The sequence below is a fragment of the Mytilus edulis genome, chromosome 10, assembly GCF_963676685.1.
Source record: "Mytilus edulis chromosome 10, xbMytEdul2.2, whole genome shotgun sequence".
NCBI lineage: Eukaryota > Metazoa > Mollusca > Bivalvia > Mytilida > Mytilidae > Mytilus > Mytilus edulis.
Window position 1 is genome coordinate 64,363,315 of NC_092353.1, and position 22,397 is coordinate 64,385,711.

Genomic DNA, 22,397 nt, shown 5'->3' on the forward strand with positions numbered 1-22,397 from the left:
TTTAGATTATATATATTTGAAGATAATATTTGACCACTTTTAAATGCATCTCACCTCAAATGACATTTTAAAGAGCCCCTCCTAGCCCCAGAACTGATTTAGTCCACACAATAGGACCTCGGGTATTGTGATGAAATATGATAAAGATAAAAGAATGTTGTGTGAGAGAAAATTAAGTGATTTATCATAAAAAAAATATATGTTGAACAGAAAATTACTTGTCAAAGCGAGCATGGCCTGAAGTTAGTACAAGTATTCAATGACAATACACAGTGGAGAGAAAGGTAAAATTCACTTTTCATTCAAATACAGAATTGGTTTTGCATTATTGTTTACAAGTTGTAATTATCATTTTTGAAGTTGAACTTCTTGTCAGATTTATACATAATTGATAAAATGAATTCAAGTATCTTTATTTATGTTTTATCTTTTATGGTGTTGTTGCTAAGTAACTTTTAAATATCAGGACTGAACAGTTGGCAAGCATTTCTTTGTTTACAAATTCTCCGCATTAATATTCACATCTAAAACCTTTGATTATTTGTACCAATAATCCCGATAAAAAAGATATTAAAAAGATAATAAAGGTAATTACTTTAACTAAGTCAATCTATTAAAGTTAAAACAATCCAATTCATATAATAAGAGGATTTACTGATGAGAATATTTTCAAAGCAAATAAAGATCTGAATCGTTTTTAATTGGTTATTATTTTAGTTTGTTTATAGTTATAATATAAAAAGTACATAAAATGTCGTTAAAATCAATAGTTGATGTAAAACGGCAGCTGGGGGTGGAGTCTGATGGAGATTTATTAATAAACATATTTCTATAATAAGTTTAATCTTTTATTATATGGGTGTATGTTTTATTTATTTTTCAGTACAGTGAAGCTTGATAAAGACAATGGATTACATTAATTTGACAATATTAACAGCGCTTTACTTTGTACCTGGTAAGTTCTTTAAATGTTATACAGACGATTTGAGTTTCATATAAAAAAATAAATAGGGAAGAGCCGTACACTACTCCATTTAGTTTTAGAATGCTTCTTTGTTGTGTAGTTTTATGTAAAATTTATATATGATCATCAATATTATAAAACTACAAGAAACATTCAGTTTATAATTAAACAAATGGAATGTACTATAAGATATTTGACTGCAAAATGAAAAGAAACAACAGGTGAAATCAAAGTTTTTCGCATATTTTGGTTTATATTTTCAAAAGCATTGTTGTTACTTTGGCTTTGATTGCACGTGCTATCATGGGTGATGCGTTTTATGAAGAAATTAGTACGAACCCTACTGTTATGAACATATTTGTAAACCAGTTTCCCTATCATAATTCATACAACACCTTTTTACAATGAACAAAAAAGTGAGAGAGTCACTTAATTTCTTAAATGATTAGACACAGTATGTTTAGGCTTATTTAATTCTGCAGTCCTGTGATTTACGAATTTTTCAAATTGTTATTATATCAAAACAGCTAAAAGTACTGACATGCATTGTGTATTTATACCAATTATTACCAATGTAAATTGTATGCCAAACTCCGCTATATATTAATGCTGTATATGTATATGTAAACTGTATAATTTGTGTATCTGTTTAATCGTATGAGCTGTATATTTGCTTACGGAATAAAGAATAATATACCAATGGAAAAATTTATTCAAAGCATATGTTGTTTATTCGGTTTTTAATTGCATTTAATAAAATTGAGAGGTCATGGCAAATAAAGCAAAGTTCCTTTTCTCAGAAATTCCAGACTATAATATGGACTTTTGTCATCAAATTTTGAAAATAAATCACTCTTATGTCATGATGTGCTAGCGTTTATTGTTTACAAAAAGTATAATAATCTTAATAATCCAATAAAACTCATGTTGAGTCACTGAAGTGTAGCACACTGTATTAGGTGTACAAAGGGTGTTAAAAGGTCACACATTAATATTTGTTTTATCCAATATCTGAATTTATTAACTTATTTTTGCTAGCACTGCAGGCAATAATCCTCTCTCTATAAAGCACTGAAATGTCAAATATAAAAGTCAAGAATTGTACAACCAAATCACAAAGTCTTTTCAGACCGTGCAAACAAAATCTTGAAATCGGACTTAAAAGGGCTACTTTGCCAATGGTTAAAAGTAAAAAGTTCTCCGTGAATTTCCCCTGATTTTATTTATTCTTACATGTCGTTTGAAGCGTTTATTTTTGTTCTTTGTTAAAATGTTCAATTATCAAAAGTAAACATTCAGAAATGCAGATAAAGATGTAAAGAAAAATGAAACATGCAACATTAGTTAAAATTGATTATGAATCAGATGACAAAGGCAAAGATTTATTATAAAAATCAGAATTAATCAGTGACAGCTGACTTCGGGTACTTAAAGGTTGAGTACACACGATGTGATATTATGGCCTATAAAACTTTGTTTTAACAAAGAACAGTCTTTTTTTAGAAAACATATTGATTAGGAATGTTTTAACGGACGCGTCTTCATTCTAAATGCTCTCCTATTTTTCCTTTATCATAGAAGAAGCGGATGCGAATGCCTTTCCATTTGTTTTCCCATATTTTTTTTAAAATTGTAGTTTTTACCCTCCTTAAGCATAAGAGGTTGGCAATTATTATGGCCGTGTGCACACAAAAGTGCTCTTGAGTTAAATACAAACGTGTGCACACAAAAGTTTTCAGTTGACATGACAGGACCTAAGAAAAACAAGTCCTTAACCCATTTTTTTGAAGTTCCCTTTTACAATCCCACGAAACCAATTATAAACCAAACGCCTGAAATTTTTATGCTTGTGTGTTTTACATATTTCATTAAACCGAACTTTAATATTTTGTCTTATCATACATTCGGTCTCGGAAGTGTTCGCATTGAAATTTATACGTTTGTTTTACTTAATTACCTTGACCAATTCGTCGGATATTTGCGACTATCAAGTACAAAAAAGATGCTTGCAAATCTTCAGATATCATTTGATCTGAATTATAATGTTTCTGAAATGAAAATACATCTCAAAATAATGTAGATGGGTATAGCACAATTTCAATCGTGGATGTGTTATTGTTGTCAATGTTAACCGTTATAACCAGTGTTGCATCAAAATTAATTACTTAGAACTCTTTAGTAACGAATCACAAACTTTACAAGCGCAATTCAATTTATTCTATCTTTGCCAAGAATATAATTTTATAGACGATCTGCGAGTAAGAGAATTTTACAACTACTTAAAGCTGAACTGAGGCGTATAGATGTAATATAAGTAACTACTTGAGCATTATTACAGAAACAGATAACCATGTAAACGTTTTGTTAATTATAGAACATCATCTAAATATGTGTCACTTGATCACGAACGGTTTTGGCATATTGCTTCTGCTAAAGTACATTAAACTAATTTCAGATATTTAGTGGTAGGATATCGTTGTAAGTTGAGGTTTATAGATATAGGAAGGTGTGGCATGAGTGCCAATGAGACAACTCTCCATCTAAGTAACACTTTATAAAAGTAAACCAGTATAGGTCAAGGTACAGCTTTCAACAAGGAGATATATACCCAAAAGTATTGAAGACAAACAATACAACATTATATATACACAACACAATGTAAACATTATGAACTATTAAACATCACAAATAGTAAATCTGGTAAAAAAAAACTACAAAAATAGTAATGATTATGAAGGTGTGATCACCACTCTCTTAAGTGCAAAAGACATAAATGAACGGAAAAGATGTACCTGCATAATATAAAATGATGATAGAAGTAAGACCCCCCGTATCGGCATGTTCAACCAGCAAAGATGATACTAAAGTCATTACAATTGTATTATATTTAAAATAATAATATTTTAAAGATAGGTCCACGGAGGAGTTGTGTATATTAATATTAATTATCTTTCTATAAGGAAGGTACAGAAACATTCCAAGAGCACAAAGATTATGTAAAAAATGTGGAGTCCTGGATGACGAATTCCATTTCTTGTTGTATTGTGACATTAACATATCATTGCGTTCTAATTTTTTGGCTTATCTAAAAGATTATGTACCATCATTTTAACATCTTGATGAATTTAATAAACTCAAACACATTATAAACCCCCATTCCTGAACTTGTTTGTCATATTGGCCACGGAGTCTTCATAAAGCAGTCTTTAGAACTGAGGGGTCAGACCCATGTCAGACAAGCTCATGATTGTGTTTTATACATAAATTTATAAATGAACTTTTAAAAAATGTTCTATTATATTGTATTATATTTCATTGTATTGCATTGTATTTAAAATGTACATTTGTTTGTTTGTATTGCTTGACCCTTATGGGTGTAATTTTGTAATAAAGATTATTATAATAATCTTAATTATCTTTCTAGGTGTTCTCGGTAAAGCAATAGAACATATATTTGTGAGTGGCTGTACTGATGAAGAAATGAGTATAAAATGTCCCGATAACCATAAGATTGCAGTTAAACGGTTATTCTATGGTGTTAAAAAAGACAGACGATGTGGATTGAGAGGACGAAAGTATATGGAGGACTGCTGTATTCGTACACATTCAGATTGTATTGTAATGAATGAAAGAGAATATGGGAAGTTGAATTCCTATTGTTCCGGTTTTCCTGAGTGTTCCTATAATGTGACTGTCAAGAGTGCAGTAGATGCCTGTCCTGACATGTCGCACAAGTACACAGATTACATGACTATTATTTATGATTGTATACCAGGTAAGAAGGCTACAGAAAAAAGTAACCCAGGGGCGGATCCAGTCATTTTAAAAAGGGGGGTCCAACTACATGTCCCCATTCAAATGCATTGATCGTCCCAAAAATAATGGGGGGGGGGGGGGGGGTCCAACCCCTGGACCTCCCTCCGCCCCTGGATCCGCCACTGCAACCAGAATACTAGGATTTAAGTAATTATAATAGCATTCAAGATCAAAAATTCACACAAAATATATTTGCAAAAATGCTACCATGTACTGACAGCTTTTCAATAATTATAACCGTTTCACTAAAGATTTGTAAACTTGAAAGAACTATTATGTTTAGGAGAATTTGTTGCATAAAAGATCGGTACTGTACTGACTTTTCTTCAGAATAATCATAAATATTCTTTCTCTGACTATTAGTTTGAGTAGCAATGCACTTTGGAATAATAGAAATTTCGAAATTCAAATAAAGAAATTCTGTTCGCTAGGTAACTTAATTATAAACTATACGTTTACCTGAAGTGGTAACATATGATGCAGTTTTTATAGACGTATATTAATTTTTGACTTCTATAATGTGCAGTTACTACATAAAATGGGAACGTATGCAGTTTTAGTTCATAGTGTGTTTGATACAACAAATATTCAGGTAGCTCGGATGTCTTCGAATTCCAACATCTTGTATTTTGAAGTAGCAGATAACAATTGTTCTAGATCTTTAATGAAATGTGCAAATTTTGAGAGTAGTTTGTAATTCGTGTGAATGAATTTACATTTTTATATAGAAAAAAATGTTTTATCATATTTACGGCTGTATTTAAAAAAAAAACACTATATTTTTGTTTGTTATTTAATCTTTTCCAAACTTTACCAAATGAGGGGAAATAACTCAAATAGTAAGGGAGATAGCCCAGATAAAGTAATTGTATGGTGATAGAAATAATAGAAAGTGTTGTGAATTTATTATTTTAATGTGTAGCATTTTTTTCTTTTTCTTATCTGAAAGCATTTCACAAGAGCTATTTCTCACGTTTTATCTTAAAGTTCTATGGCCAGTGTCGTTTTCTTTTTATCACTCAAAATTCCGTGCACAACCTATACAAAATCTGACCAATTTTGCACATCCTGTAGTGTGAAAAAAGTCCGGTGAATCAATACTTTTTATTATATGTTTGAAAAGGCATGATATAAACTTCATTTTGACACAATTATTAAAACATTCTATGAATTGTCATTAAGACCACAATGCTTATTACCATAAAACACAGATCAAGTTAGAATTTTGTTGGTGTCACTTTAACCGTTCTAGAGTAATGCTCATTTATAAATGAAAAAAATGCTGAATTTTAATTTCCGCTCTCTAACTTTAGTTTGCCTCAACTAAATGTTATGACTCGACCACATTAGCTTAAGTTTAGCTTTCAGAAGTCGATATAATGCCTTTCTTCGTCGGCTTTAAAAATAGGTTTGTAACACAGTACATGACGTATACTAGTGGCAAGTATAGATGGTGTACCATTCAGATCAGCTATTTTGTCTGTCGTAATGTTAAGGATGATAATGTTACCATGTCACCACATCGAATTTTAATATTCATGACAACTTTATGACAGGCATTTTCCCTCGGATACAATATGGATATTCAGCACTAATGCCATTGAATATATAAAACTCGTCTCATATATAATGTAGAGCGTGCATACTAAGTTTCAAGTCAGGGATAATGTGTCCTTGGCGACCGGATGAACGGACCGGAAAAATAATCATTGCCCCATTCTTTCATTGGAGTGGCATACAAATATACTACTGTATGGTGTTTCTATTGTAAACGACAGAGGAACTAGTGACACTTCCGATCCCAGTCTAGATTCTATTGTGGGCTCAATCTTTAATTGTATGCTGTAGTATTTTGTTGAATGTTGTTTGTCTGTTCATTTTTTTCGTTTGACAATTGTGTTTTCCATTTTTCTTAATGAAGTGTATAAATGAAATATCTGCATATATATTCAGTTTGGTCAGAATATTTACAATAAGAGGTTAAGATGTACATCAGTGTCAAACACCTGTAAATGTAGGTCTACGTTTATGTTTTCTGTCAGATTGATAATTAGTATGTGTGACTTTTACTATCATAGTCCTACTTAGTTAATTGTTAGTTTTTTAGTTTTGTATTATTAAATTCTTTGAGATTTTAATGCACAAGAAACGAAGTGAATTACAAACAATCGAAATAAACATAAATGTAAATATCTATGTCATTTGATCTCTTGTCTCATAGGCAATCATACCACAGCTTCTTATTTTTATAATACATATACTAGAACATCTTACAATCATGATTGGGTTGTCTTTTTCATCTCTCTATACTTAATTACAGATTAAAATATTTTTAATGATTCCCTGCACTCAGTCTTTGTGATTTGTTTAAAGGGATCCTACAGTTTTGTATTATCCTGTTTTACTTTAGGATGAAAATTTGTTTTTATTTATCAATATGGTTTAAGTTTATATTAGATTGATTTTGAATTTAAAAAAAATGTTGATTCCATCATGGTTTAATAGCCCATCATTTGCAGCCACAGTCGATCTGGTAACATTGCAGTATGTATGTTAAGTAGCCATCGGCCAATATGGGCGTGAGGTGCTTTTTCAATTAAATTTCCATCTTTAAAAAAATCTTAAGCTGGAAGTTGTATGTAATGTTTTAATTTGATCTCGTCAGTTTCTATAGTTTTCCTAAACTAGGAAAAAAATCTTAATGTTTTACATTTCAGACGATGACGTAGTAAAGTTTTGCAGACCTAGTGAGAGGACAGCAAAGTCAGTTTATTTGGCAAATTCAAAATACCCATACCCAGAGAATTCATTGCACAAAAAATCATGTCAGTGTTCGGTCAGATCCGGACTCGCCAATGGGATAACTATTGAAGCTATTGATATCATGATAAGGAAAAGCAAAGATAAATGCCATCATGCATTTCGTATTCATGACTCTTATGGAATTTACCGTCATATTACCTGTGGACAGGAAGGTCTCTATGGTTACCGGTCAGTGTATGAAAGAATGGTAGCAAACGTCACATTAACGTTAGATATAGGGACTAAAGGAAAATGTTTTGTCTGGATACATATCAAAGGTAAAGTTAAACACTCAGCACATCTTGACAACAAAAGCGAGATCCTACACACGATTTATCTGTAATCTAGTTAGTAATTCAAAGCTATTACTGAATTCATTGGCAATCAAACCACATCTCGTTTGTTTATATCTGTTTTTGTAAAATCTAAGAGGAATATGGAAATCTAACAATTGCATAAGAAATGGTTAAAAGAAAAATAAGAGAAAAAGACAAATAGACCAAAACCCAAATTCACAAACTATGTTAAAATTCAGTGATTGAGCCAGTTTGTAATTGTAATTTTTCTTTATGAACATGTTCAATAAAGAAAAACCCTTGACGATTATACTAACAAACCTTTTAATGTGTTTTTTTTTTTCATTTCAGTTCAAAAACCTGAGGATTATTTGATTGTTTCATGTGACGGTGATCCTACAGCACCAGAAGGTTCAGTGTTGCCACCTATTGCGCCAGATGCATCAGTACTGCCACCTAAGTCATACAATGATACGTCGGCAGAGGTCGTCAGTCAAGGGCAAATAAATCTCATTCCAGATATGGGTAAATATCCTTTTTTCAATATTAATTCCACTGGATGGTGAACGAATTGTTATTATAAAATCCCTTTTTAATTGTCGCGTACATATCTCCGTATATATCTCCATGATATAATGGTCGACATCAACACTACCGTCTTATTCACAGCAATCATTCCGTGTTTAGGAATGTTAACAATGTTTGGACGTTAAGAAGATTTTATATGATTGCCAACGAGAGACCAAATGACCCAGAAGTTAAGATCTTTAGGTCACTGTATGGCCGTCAACAATGCGTAAACTCATACCACACAGTTAGCCATAAAACGCCCCGAAATGAAAAATGTAAAACAATTCATAGAAAACCCCAACAGCCTGATGTAAGTACAAAAAAAACTAGAGGCTCTAAAGAGCCTGTGTCGCTCACCTTGGTCTATGTGAATATTAAACAAAGGAAGAAGATGGATTCATGACAAAATTGTGTTTTGGTGATGATAATGTGTTTGTACATCTTACTTTACTGAACATTCTTGCTGCTTACAATTATCTCTATCTATAATGAACTTGGCCCAGTAGTTTCAGTAAAAAATGTTTGTAAAAATTTACAAATTTTATGAAAATTGTTAAAAATTGACTATAAAGGACAATAACTCCTTTTCAGTCATGTAGACTTATTTGTAAATCTTACTTTGCTGTACATTATTGCTGTTTAAAGTTTATCTCTATCTATAATAATATTCAAGATAATAACCCAAAACAGTAAAACATTGTCAAGAATCAGTCCGGTCGACATTACGCATGCGTGAATTCAGATACCCTACATGGAGATAATCGTTATGTTCCAGACCGTATGAGTATTTGGACCGTACGCGTACGGTCTGGACCGTATGCGTACTTTTTCAAAATACGCATACGGTCGGACCGTACGCGTACGGTCTGACTGATATTAAGAAGTTGGTCAAGCTTATTAGATACAAATGTATATAACAGATCAACATGACTTATGTCTCCAATTAATATAAAAAGTTCAACAGCATTTGACATAAAAACTTAATATTTTAACTATTTAAAAAGATCACGCTTATTTAATCTGTTAATCTCCTGTATTTTGCAGGCCGGTAATTCATTAATTGCAGCTCATTGAAATTGAAGTTATCGGAAGTAAACATAATGTGGGAGGACAATTGTTTTAGAATATTTATAAACTTTACAAAAGAAATGCATACGCAAAGGAACATGCATTAACAAAACATGTAAATGTAAAAAATACGACGTTCTTATTAGAAGCAAGTGTCACCTTCGGCCAGAGTAACAAAATAGAATTCACGGATATACAATTAAGCAAATATTTAATTTCAATTGTTCGCTTATTCACTTTATCATCGGCCATCTATTTTGTAATAATAACAATTTGTATAACTAAAAATAAAGATTTTGATAAATGTTTGTTTAAATTTAACCCACATGATCCCAAAACGTATGATCAGCTGGACCGTACGCGTATACTCATACGGTCCGACCGTACGCGTATGGTCGGACCGTACGAGTATACGTATACGGTCCGGACCGTACGCGTACGGTCCAAATACTCATATGGTCTGGAACACATCCGTATAGAAGTTATATGGAAAATAATCTTTATAAGACGACATTCAATTTTCTTCCCGGTTGTTTTCTTAGCTGTTGTGATCACCAGAATCCTTAATGTGTCTTCTTTTTAATGATATAAATTATTTTAAAATAATGTTTAAACTTCATGCAACAAATTTAGATTTTTCATACAGTGATGTCAAATGGCTTACATTAGCCGTTATTCTTACAGAAAATGCCATTTTTCGGGAAAGTGGTCAGCTTTGAAAAAATAAATAAAATACTTTTACTGATGACATTCCTTAGCTGTTGTGACCAAGAGAAAGATGAAAAGTTATAGTTTAATGTGGTGTAGTTTATTTTTAAATTGGTTATTGTCTCCTTGCACCAAATTTGATTTAAAAGTAGGCGATTTTAAGTTTTTATTCTATCAATTTCTATTTGACAACAGGATACATTGTTTGTGTAAACAGATAGTAGCCTGTTACACAATCTTGTTTATACAGTCATGCTGAGACATAATAATTCATGTGATATAGTGTAAACGACGTTTTGTATTAACTTGGTTTAGGGCTGAAGGAATTACAAAACAATAAATAATATGAAATTCACGTTTTTATTATTGAAGTTAATTAAATATTCAAAGTTTTTGTTTGTGTTTGTTATCACGTGCTTATAACCGATATTAAATAAAGTATGAGAATATGCAATCGTAATCTAAAAGTTAACGCATTGTATTAAATAGATGCACGTTCATTTAACTGAGTGTTTTATCAATACACAATCACATTTTTTTGTAATTAATGGGATTAAATAGTTTCTATTCATATTTGGTAAAAAAAAAAAAGAGTTCAGCAGTAGCTGTATGATGGTAGATTGTCAATGAGACAACTCCCCCAGTGACTAGTTGCATTTTAACTGGTCCTTTTGACTCTTTTTCGTAATAATACTTGTATAACCTTTTTAAGGCTATTTTCTCACGATTTGAATACACAATCATAAAGGAGAACAATTCCATTTCGTCGCACTTTAACAGTGCATGCATAAAACAGCATATATAATACACCACTGAATTCGACCACTTGATACTGCAAGTTAAAATCAGATAATAGATTTTTCTTCAAACCCAAGTTTCTGTTATTAATTTCTTAAAACTAAATATACGAATAATGTGTGCGCTCAATACATTAGAAAGTTAACCCCTTTTAAGACCCGTTTTACCATATGATGATATAAATTTACATTCGCCGTCAAAAAGAAACTTGTTGATGACTATAATAATCGAAACTAACATATATATCTAAATACAACACTATTCTTATTTAAAATGAAAATAAACTGCTGTTTATAGAATTGCCTTGTCATTTTATTTTATCCCAAGCTCTTCAACTGAATTAAAATTCATTGAACCGAAACAATATTAAATAAAAAGTCAATAATTTCTTCACAAAACGATAAAGATTGTTAGCTTTGAACAGGTACTTGTATGACAATTAACATGTCAGCTTCAGGCTATATACCTGTGGATACTCGAGGTGGATATATGGTGGAAACGATGCTGGAATCGTGTATTATTTTATTAAAACAGGAAAGGGTCAACAAATATGACATTTCCGAGATTTTATTTTCAGACATGATTTAAGTGTGTTAATTGTCATAACGTAGATACAAACAAAATGTAGCATGACGCTTTCTCACTATCTTCGTGCAACCGTATAAGTTACTGCATGGCTTTTATCAATTATCTTAACCCATATCGTATAGGAGCTTTATAACTTATGGAAACGGGAAATGAGTTATAAAAAGAGGCAACAACCCGACATAAGAGCAGAAAACAACCCATAGTCACCAATGGGTCTTTAACGCAAAAAAAGGGGGGATATTCAATACAAAAATGTTATAACTATATATAATTTAGCGAAAAGAACGTCACACAAAATTCCGTAACATATAAAACAAAAATTGAAAAAAAACACACACACACATAAGACTAACAAAATTTCTGTGTCATATTTTATTGTGGATAACAAGAAACGACAACCTCATCATAACAAATAATTTGTTCCTGACTTTATAAAACAAAACTAAAAACCGTGGCATTCGGCGGGGTTAAAAATGTTGGTGAGTGCTCAAATTTATCTGTGGTATAAAAGCACAACACAAGACCAAACTCTTAAAATTAGTAGGAAAATGCTTCCCTGTACATTGGGCATGAAACTTATTTACAGAATACAAAAGATCTAAAGTACCGATTTGAAGATAATTAAGTTATCTACCAGTACACATCGAACATACATATGAAAGCAAAAAAAAATGTGATACGATTGCCAATAAGACAACTGTCCACCAAAGTTCAAGCAAAAAATCACAAAAATACTGAACTCCGAGGAAAATTCAAAACGAAAAGTCCGTAATCAAATGGCAATATCAAATGATAAAACACATCAAACGAATGGATACATGTAACAACTGTCATATTCCTGACTTGGTATAGGTGGTCGTATCCAACTATAGACAACCGTACGGTCTTCAACATTGAGGAAAAAACATACCGTACGTATAGTCTGATATAAAAGGCCCAACATTAAAAAAATATGGAATTATTTAATTGAGAAAACTAACGGCCTCATTTATAACAAAAGAATTTACGAAAAACAAATCAGAACTCGCGGAATTGTGCTGTTATTCTCACTCAAAGCATAAAAGTAATATTACTGCCATGCTCAAAGTGAGTGTACATTTAAAAATTATTAACTGTCAATGAATTTTAAAATTGAATTAAACGACAGACATTCCGAATTCTCAAGGTACCTGTTATGTATATACACATAAAAAAAATAAAGACTCGTAAGACAACGACATTTCGGCCAATTGTGTTACTTGAACTAAAATTTCAAATACATTTCAGTCAGTTTGATGATCAATCCATTTTGAATAAGAAAATATAATTTATTTATATGCATTTTTCATTTACCAATTTGGGTCAAACATCTTGCGCCGTTTTAATGTTTCAACTAGGACTAAGAAACTAATTCAGTAGTCCCCGGTTTCAACAAAGATCGGAACTCCGGCCTTCAATTAATTTTACAAATTGAACCAAAAATTAGAAAACATGAATCAAAATTATTTTAGCGATAACATCTGGTATTGGTTTTCACTGAAGTTATCTTACAGACCAGCGGGTGTTCAACCCCTTAAATGTGCGTCTTATCGCAATTGTCAAATTATCTAGTAACCCCATGTGGAGCGAGGATGTATTATCGTCCTTGTCGATACAAATAATTGTTATCAAATTGAGTTATCTCCCTTAAACCGGACAGATTCTTGGCAATGTTTCCTTAAAATTACCAATTAAGGGGCAGCAACCCAACAACGGGTTGTCCGATTCATCCGAAATTTCAGGGCAGATAGATTTTGACCTGATAAACAATTCAACCCAATATCAGATTTGCACTAAATGCTTTGGTTTTTGAGTTATAAGCCAAAAACTGCATTTTACCCCTATGTTTTATTTTTAGCTATGGCAGCCATCTTGGTTGGATGGCCAGGTCACCGGACACATTTTTTAAACTAGATACCCCAAAGATGATTGTGGCCAAGTTTGGATTAATTTGGCCCAGTAGTTTCAGAGAAGAAGATTTTTGTAAAAGATTACTAAGATTTACGAACTAGAGTGTCCAAGGACCCTGTGTCGCTCACCTGATATTTTTATTTACAATTGATGCATGATAAATGCAACTGTTGTACTGTCGTTTAGTTTCAGAGATATAATACTAAAAAGTGCATTTGAAACCTGTTTTATTTCAGCCATGTGGGCAGGCAGGGTCATCATACACAGTGGTCCCTGGATATCCTAGTGGTGATTTAAACCAAGTTTGTTTAAATTTGACAGTTGTTTCAAGGGAGAATTTTGTAAAATTTATCTAACGAGAAATGCAAAGTAATGAGAAAGTTGTGAAGTTGTTTTGTTGTTGCGCAACCCCCTGCTCCCCCTTTGCCAAAAAAAACAAAAAGGTAATAAAAAATTATCATATAAGGGCAATCTATCCTATTAATGATTTCTGCAAAATTCAGTTGATTGTGCAAGGGTTGTATAGCCAGCTGAGGTCGTTAAAAACTCTCTTTTGTTGTTGCAAATAGATCTTGACCTGATAAACAATTTTACCACATGTCAGATTTGCTCTAAATGCTTTGGTTTTTGAGTGATAAGCAAAAAACTGCATTTTACCCCTATGTTCTATTTTTAGCCATGGCGGCCATCTTGGTTGGTTGGGCGGGTCATCGGACACAATTTTTAAACTAGATACCCGAATGATGATTGTGGCCAAGTTTGGTTTAATTTGGCCCATTAGTTTCAGAGGAGAAGATTTTTGTAAAAGATAACTAAGATTTACGAAAAATGGTTAAAAATTGACTATAAAGGTCAATAACTCCTAAAGGGGTCAACAGACCATTTTGGTCATGTTGACTTATTTGTAGATCTTACTTTGCTGAACATTTTTGCTGTTTACAATTTATCTCTATCTATAATAATATTCAAGATAATAACCAAAAACAGTAAAATTTCCTTAAAATTACCAATTCAGGGGCAGCAACCTATCAACGGGTTGTCCGATTCATCTCAAAAATTCAGGGCAGATAGATCTTGACCTGATAAACAATTTTACCCCCATGTCAGATTTGCTCTAAATGCTTTGGTTTTTGAGTGATAAGCCAAAAACTGCATTTTACCCCTATGTTCTATTTTTAGCCATGGCCGCCATCTTGGTTAGTTGGCCAGGTCACCGGACACAATTTTTAAACTAGATACCCGAATAATGATTGTGGCCAAGTTTGGTTTAATTTGGTCCAGTGGTTTCAGAGGAGAAGATTTTTGTAAAAGATAACTAAGATTTACGAAAAATGGTTAAAAATTGACTATAAAGGGCAATAACTCCTAAAGGGGCCAACAGACCATTTTGGTCATGTTGACTTATTTGTAGATCTTACTTTGCTGAACATTTTTGCTGTTACAGTTTATCTCTATCTATAATGATATTCAAGATAATAACCAAAAACAGCAAAATTTCCTTAAAATTACCAATTCAGGGGCAGCAACCTATCAACGGGTTGTCCGATTCATCTCAAAATTTCAGGGCAGATAGATCTTGACCTGATTAACAATTTTACCACTGTCAGATTTGCTCTAAATGCTTTGGTTTTTGAGTTATAAGCCAAAAACTGCATTTTACCCCTATGTTTTATTTTTAGCTATGGCGGCCATCTTGGTTGGTTGGCCGGGTCACTGGCACAATTTTTAAACTAGATACCCCAATGATGATTGTGGCCAAGTTTGGTAAAAATTGGCCGAGTAGTTTCAAAGGAGAAGATTTTTGTAAAAGCTAACGACAGACGACGACGGACGACGGACGACGGACGACGGACGCCAAGTGATGAGAAAAGCTCACTCGGCCCTTTGGGCCAGGTGAGCTAAAAATGAACGAAAAACAAATATGATATACAGTAACAAACGAAAACTTCTTTGAAAGTGTCCTCTGTTGATAATTAAGGCAGGTTTACAGGATATACATATAACCTTAATTAACAAACATTTTACTGAATATTTATCTGGATCAATCTAGGATTGGTTTCTGTTTTGATTACCAATATATTTCATTCTCCTTTGACCATTTTGTTAATATTTATTCTTAACTAAAATTTGGCATCGATGTTATAAATGTTTGTTTCCAACTTTGATGTATTACATTAATTATAAAGCCGTCAAAACTAATACCTTGAGAAATAACAATGAAGTTTATATGCAGTTAATGGTGGCGTGGTTTCTAATGAAATGTGTCTATCAAAACTAGAAATACCGGATGAAATATCTGAAGCAGTTACCGTAAATCTTCCCTTCCTATATATAATATGTCATAACTGATTAATAGCTTATTATCTTGTATGAAACAAACAAATGTATCCAACGCAAGTTTCTACATTACTGCTTGTCATGTTGGTGGTATTGCCTTTTTATAATAGTCCTGATATAATTGTCATAGGATAATCGGTTGAATAATATGTTTTTCAAAAGGAGTAATTACTAGTTGCAATCTACTCCCTTATAAACAAACCTAGATTCCCACATAAATGTAGTCTATGATGAACAGTTCCGTGCATTATTTCGTGAAACGTATACATATTAGAATTTGATGGTACATCCACCAAACAGAATTTCTAACAATCACTGAAACATAGGTACACGCGGTTATTTTAGTTACTTAAACACAACATTGTTTACAAACCCAGTAGCAAATTTATGGGTTTTTTTCTTTATTCTAAATTATTACTTAATGGTAATGTTCGTATTTCGGATGGTGACACTAACCATTATAATCTGCAAAATCCTGGTAAAAAGTACTTTCTCAAGACAGGCTTCATTCCCAAGTTTAGTCACAGGGTTGCACAGGTTGCTATTAAAATAAGACCACTATTTTATTAAGGTTTCAACCTAAATAAACTGGGGTTTTTAAAACTAGTTCATACATCTACCACTAAAAATCTTGAGGAAAGTTTTAAAACTGGGTTAAAACTTATACTTTTTTGCAACCTATTCGCTCCTAATCCATTTTAGAATTATTTTATTTATAAGTTTTTACTTATAGTAGCTTTTGTTTAATTTTATATGTTTTTACTTACAGTAGCTATTATTGGAGGTATATGTGCAGCGTCAGCACTCATCCTAGTTATCTGCATTGTAGCTATTGCTGTTCATTGTACAAGGTGAGTTAATAGTTATCTGTATTGTAGCTATTGCTGTTCATTGTACAAGGTGGGTTAATAGTTATCTGTATTGTAGCTATTGCTGTTCATTGTACAAGGTGAGTTAATCTAAAATATTGTAGCTATTGCTGTTCATTGTACAAGGTGAGTTAATAGTTATCTGTATTGTAGCTATTGCTGTTCATTGTACAAGGTGAGTTAATCTGTATTGTAGCTATTGCTGTTCATTGTACAAGGTGAGTTAATAGTTATCTGTATTGTAGCTATTGCTGTTCATTGTACAAGGTGAGTTAATAGTTATCTGTATTGTAGCTATTGCTGTTCATTGTACAAGGTGAGTGAATAGTTATCTGTATTGTAGCTATTGCTGTTCATTGTACAAGGTGAGTTAATAGTTATCTGTATTGTAGCTATTGCTGTTCATTGTACAAGGTGAGTTAATAGTTATCTGTATTGTAGCTATTGCTGTTCATTGTACAAGGTGAGTTCATCTGTATTGTAGCTATTGCTGTTCATTGTACAAGGTGAGTTCATCTGTATTGTAGCTATTGCTGTTCATTGTACAAGGTGAGTTAATAGTTATCTGTATTGTAGCTATTGCTGTTCATTGTACAAGGTGAGTTCATCTGTATTGTAGCTATTGCTGTTCATTGTACAAGGTAAGTTAATAGTTATCTGTATTGTAGCTATTACTGTTCATTGTACAAGGTGAGTTAATAGTTATCTGTATTGTAGCTATTACTGTTCATTGTACAAGGTGAGTTTATAGTTATCTGTATTGTAGCTATTACTGTTCATTGTACAAGGTGAGTTAATAGTTATCTGTATTGTAGCTATTACTGTTCATTGTACAAGGTGAGTTAATAGTTATCTGTATTGTAGCTATTACTGTTCATTGTACAAGGTGAGTTAATAGTTATCTGTATTGTAGCTATTACTGTTCATTGTACAAGGTAAGTTAATAGTTATCTGTATTGTAGCTATTACTGTTCATTGTACAAGGTGAGTTAATAGTTATCTGTATTGTAGCTATTACTGTTCATTGTACAAGGTGAGTTAATAGTTATCTGTATTGTAGCTATTGCTGTTCATTGTACAAGGTGAGTTAATAGTTATCTGTATTGTAGCTATTGCTGTTCATTGTACAAGGTGAGAGAGATATACAATGTATATATCGAAGGTTTTTTCTTATAACTGAATAATTGGTATATAGAAGTTTTCTAATTAGAATGAATAAATGGAGAAAGGAAGGAAGAAATGGCTGTTTTTTTTAATAAAGAATTTCTATTCTGGCAGCATTTAAAAAAAATCATGTACATTTTATAATTGAGACACTAGCGGATTTAGGGGGGTTGGGGGGGGGGGAGGGCCCCCCCGCTTGAAAATCTTAAAATAATTTTTGTAATAACCATTTTTTGTTTAAATGTTATCTTTACTATAAATTAAATATATCGCACTGAAAAGGGTGACACTTTGTCGCTACACTCCTTTTAATAGAATGTAGGGAAAAAAATCACAGGAAAAAAAGTCATGGAAAAAAAGTCACAGGAAAAAAGGTCACAGGAAAAAGTCTCAGGAAAAAAAGTCACAATATATATTTTTTGTATGAAATTTTCACATGGTCTGCACATACATGTATCAACAGGACAAACATTCCCAATATGTATTTTAAATGGAAATGGTCATATAGCCGCACATATATATGAATATATTGAGAAACATTCCAAATAGATATTTTGTATGGAAATGGACATTTTTTAATTCATTTTATACGACTAGCTTTGGAAATTTATATATAAATCGCAAAACATTTAAATAAAACGTGTAAATGCTGGTGTACTATTCAAGGATTTGTTGTAATTATTTTTGTTTTATATCTCTTATGAAAGAGATGTGAGTTTAACAGCAACAGTTTCCTTCATTATGAATACAAGTTAGAAGTTCAGTATATAACTTGACCGCATGTTATTTTGATCGGTGCTTTGCTTTTGCGCCAATTGGCATTTCATTTGCGCAACAAACCATATTTCATTTGCGCCAAAAATAAAACCTTTCATTAGTGCCAATACTTCAGGTAAATAAAAGTAAATAGTATTATTTTTTTTTCGTTCAGAAAACACTTTAAAAAAATAAATACAGGTTTTTTTGCATAATAAAACATATTCCTCAGAATTCAGTCAAGGGACTGCTTCTTGTGGCACCTTCCCCTTTTGTAGACCTTTCACTTCCTGTCTTCGTAGGGAGCTATACCAATGAAATACAACTCATGCTCAATATTAAATAAAAGGAAACAATCAGCTTTCCCTGTTTGTGAAAAAGTCAATTTTGAAAAAAAAAGAACATATTCCATTACGCTTTTATTAGTTTATATTTAATTCCTTTATTGTTTTTAAAATTTTACCACTAACATGACTAAGATAGGTAATCTGATACAAGTATATAATGACTTTTTTCCTGTGACTTCTTTTTCCTGTGACTTTTTTTCCTAAGGATTTTGTGACTTTTTATCCTGTGACTTTTTTTCCGTTTACCTTTTAATATACACATGTCATAATTACATTGGCCTGAGGGTAACTTGATAATAAGAGGATCAAAGGATTTAATTAAGACAATCAGAGGCAGGTATCCCTATATTTTATTTCTTTGTTGGTTTTATGATTAAAACGACCTAGTGCTCAAATGTATAGCATTCTAAATGAAAACTGGAATCCACCTAGTTCTTTTCCTTTTCATAAACGTGAAATGTACGGGTTTAAAAGAGTCTTTTAATATGCGTGGCTGCACTATTTCCCATGCACTGTCTATTCAACTTCACAGGACGAAATTTATTGCAAATTTTGCGTTTTGTTCGCTACTGACGACAGCCCCAGACTGTTTGTTAAAAAACACGTTCAGAATTGGGTAAAGCAAATGGTGAATGTTAATCTCACAAACAAAAAAACAAAAATACCACCAAACAGCCTTATTAAAATCACAAAACTTTACCAACACACATGATAAGACGCGGCTAGTGGAATAGATGCAAGGGGTGATACAGCAATTGCAAAACGGGTAGATACGATCTGTAATTAAATGATTAAACTAATCAAAAGTTTATTTAGAGTAACCATATGCCGGATGAACAAAAAGTGTGCCATTTATTGTAAAACATATGGTTTGGTATAACAAGAAAACTTCTCTATTGTTCAAAAACATTTCTCACAAGCCCCCCCCCCCCCCCCTTTTCCGCTTCAAGCTCGGGATACGCGCCTGTGAGTTATAACTAGTACCACATAGGATATATAGTTAAATGTGATTTTTTTCTAATGTCTTTTAAGTATTATTCTACTATAACTATAAGAGTTTTAACTGCAAGATTATACGCTAGTATGCTTGTTTGTAAGCTCGGTTTCGTACCCGGTTCCTCCATTGGATTTAAAAATCATTAACAGATAATATAACGACTCAAAAGATTAACCCAAAATAAACAGAACACAACTATAATAATACAACAATTAGCACTGTCCAGTTATACCACCGTATATGCTACCCCTAAATCGGTGGATTTCTTATTTTCATCACATTATACGTTTTGCTGACAAGTAAAGTTATGTGATACTAGTAGTGATTTTATATTTAGGGCTGCTTTACCATATTTACATGAATTTCGTTGTTCAAACAAGTATAAGTTCATATACGTCTTAATTTCGAGACCAGCGATTTAGTGTAATTGATTTTGTAAAGCAACGATTGAGTAAAGACTTTATGTATACAGTTACTCTTAGATATTTGCAATGATGTTATTAAAACTTTTATTGCATGTACTTTTACAGAATAAGAGAACAAGGCAGCCCTAAAACTTCAGGACCAGTGATCTCTTCTCCAGTGCTAATTACTAAAAAGTATGATGGTGAAAAAGAAACCGAGAGATTCAATTATGACGAAGAAAGGTATTGTTCGATAAAACGAAATCCAATTAAAATGACAAAATATACTGATCTTGATGCAGAGAAAGATAAACAATTAAAAGAAGCGTTCCTTCAAGGCACGGAGTCCGAGGCAAAACTTCCGAATGATACATTGTCGAATACCACCAACATGCCTCTGTCTGAAAGTCCTGAACTTCCATATATAATAGACCCTCCAGTACCGTATCAATGCATGGCAGACGATAGATATTTTACAATGAATCCACAAAAACCTCAAGCAGAGGTTGCTCAAATAAGAGTTACTTCGTCGTTACCACACAGAGGAAAGAAGGCAAAAAATAAGGACAAAAGCGTAACATTTTCTCCTGTTGCTATGGTAACTCCATTTCCATATGGTTCCGATGAATCAGTTGGTTCAAATGGAGAGAAAAATATTGCTAATATAATTGACAGCTATCAGAATCTACACACAAAAGCAGCATCACCAGACATGAGTAAATTCCGTAAAGTTGTCATTCTACCTCCCACAGCTGAGGATGTTGAACCTCCTCCTTACCAGTGCCCAGATCGAAAGGAAATGGCAGAGGTAGAGGCATTGTGGAAATCATTACAAGACACTACAACGATGGATGATGGTGCATATGACAATATTGACTACCTCTTATCACAAAATAAAGCAAAGCATAATCAAAATAAAATAGAATCAGGAGTGTAGTACAGATAATACAATGCCTTTTTAAAAAGGAATCGTAAACTGGCGACATTATATTGTAACAAACAAGGTGTAAGTGACCGGATAAAGCTAAAGGATATATTTCTGTTCAATGTCAAACCCTGGTTAATGATACAAGACCAATACTGTGAATTTGTAATGTTCTGCAAATGTGAGAAATAAAGTGTAAATAGACCAAAGTAGTCCAATTCACTTAAAATATATTGTTAGATTACTTTGCTACTTTACGCAACTTGATTATCATTTATTTATTTATTTATTTTGTATGATATGATAATAAAACGATTTGATATGATAATGACTTTTGTTCAATAAAAAATACATTAGCCGACCCTTTCACCGGTGTCTAGCAAGGCAGGCGGTAATATCGATACAGTTACAAGGGTAGATAATGACGTTTATCGTCCTTCCCTGCGCCTATATCACCCTGCTCTGTCGCTCAGTAATTCTCGTATCAAGACTTCAAAACGAGACCAGGCATTATCAGCGACGTCACAATGTGAGAGTAGAAGTGATCAGCGACGTCACAATGCGAGAGGAGACGTTATCAAGCTTGCTTTCATCAAGCGTAAAACTGTCTTAGGGAGAGGAAAAAAGACCATTAATAGAACGATAAACAGATAATCGGATTTTCTACGTATAGATATCGTAAAATATCACCCGCTCGTCACAATGTGAAACTTTTTAGCTCGTTCGCTACGCTCACTCGCCAAAAAGGTTCATATTGTGGCTCACGGCCGATATTTTACGATATCAATGTGTAGAAAACCCGATAATCTATACTGCTGGAACTAACGTAACATGCTATTTTTTTGCGACGTAAAACTACATGCCTTAACGAGAAAAGATGCATTTTTTCGAGTGGGTTTTTGCTTCGCATCACGGTGTTGAGCTATTAGTTTCAGTCGACATACTCGCCATCTAGAATTAATTACTTACCACACGCTCATCACATTATAATAGACTTTTTTCGTCTTAGGATAAGTCATCAAATGCCAGAAAATTCGCTATGTCAGCCTATGTGTATTA

General features: G+C 32.6%; 1 protein-coding gene across 1 annotated transcript in view; it reads left to right on the forward strand.

The window, feature by feature from the left end:
- The window catches only part of LOC139491683 (uncharacterized), a 35,262-nt gene extending 13,596 nt beyond the window's left edge, over positions 1-21,666 (forward strand). The window contains exons 2-7 of the mRNA XM_071279495.1: positions 884-955; positions 4,389-4,739; positions 7,498-7,860; positions 8,230-8,403; positions 16,646-16,727; positions 20,540-21,666. Of these exons, the coding sequence (XP_071135596.1) occupies positions 907-955; positions 4,389-4,739; positions 7,498-7,860; positions 8,230-8,403; positions 16,646-16,727; positions 20,540-21,350 (1,830 nt within the window). The 5' untranslated portion in view covers positions 884-906 and the 3' untranslated portion in view covers positions 21,351-21,666. The remainder of the gene's footprint in view (positions 1-883; positions 956-4,388; positions 4,740-7,497; positions 7,861-8,229; positions 8,404-16,645; positions 16,728-20,539) is intronic.
- Positions 21,667-22,397: the final 731 nt, after the last annotated feature.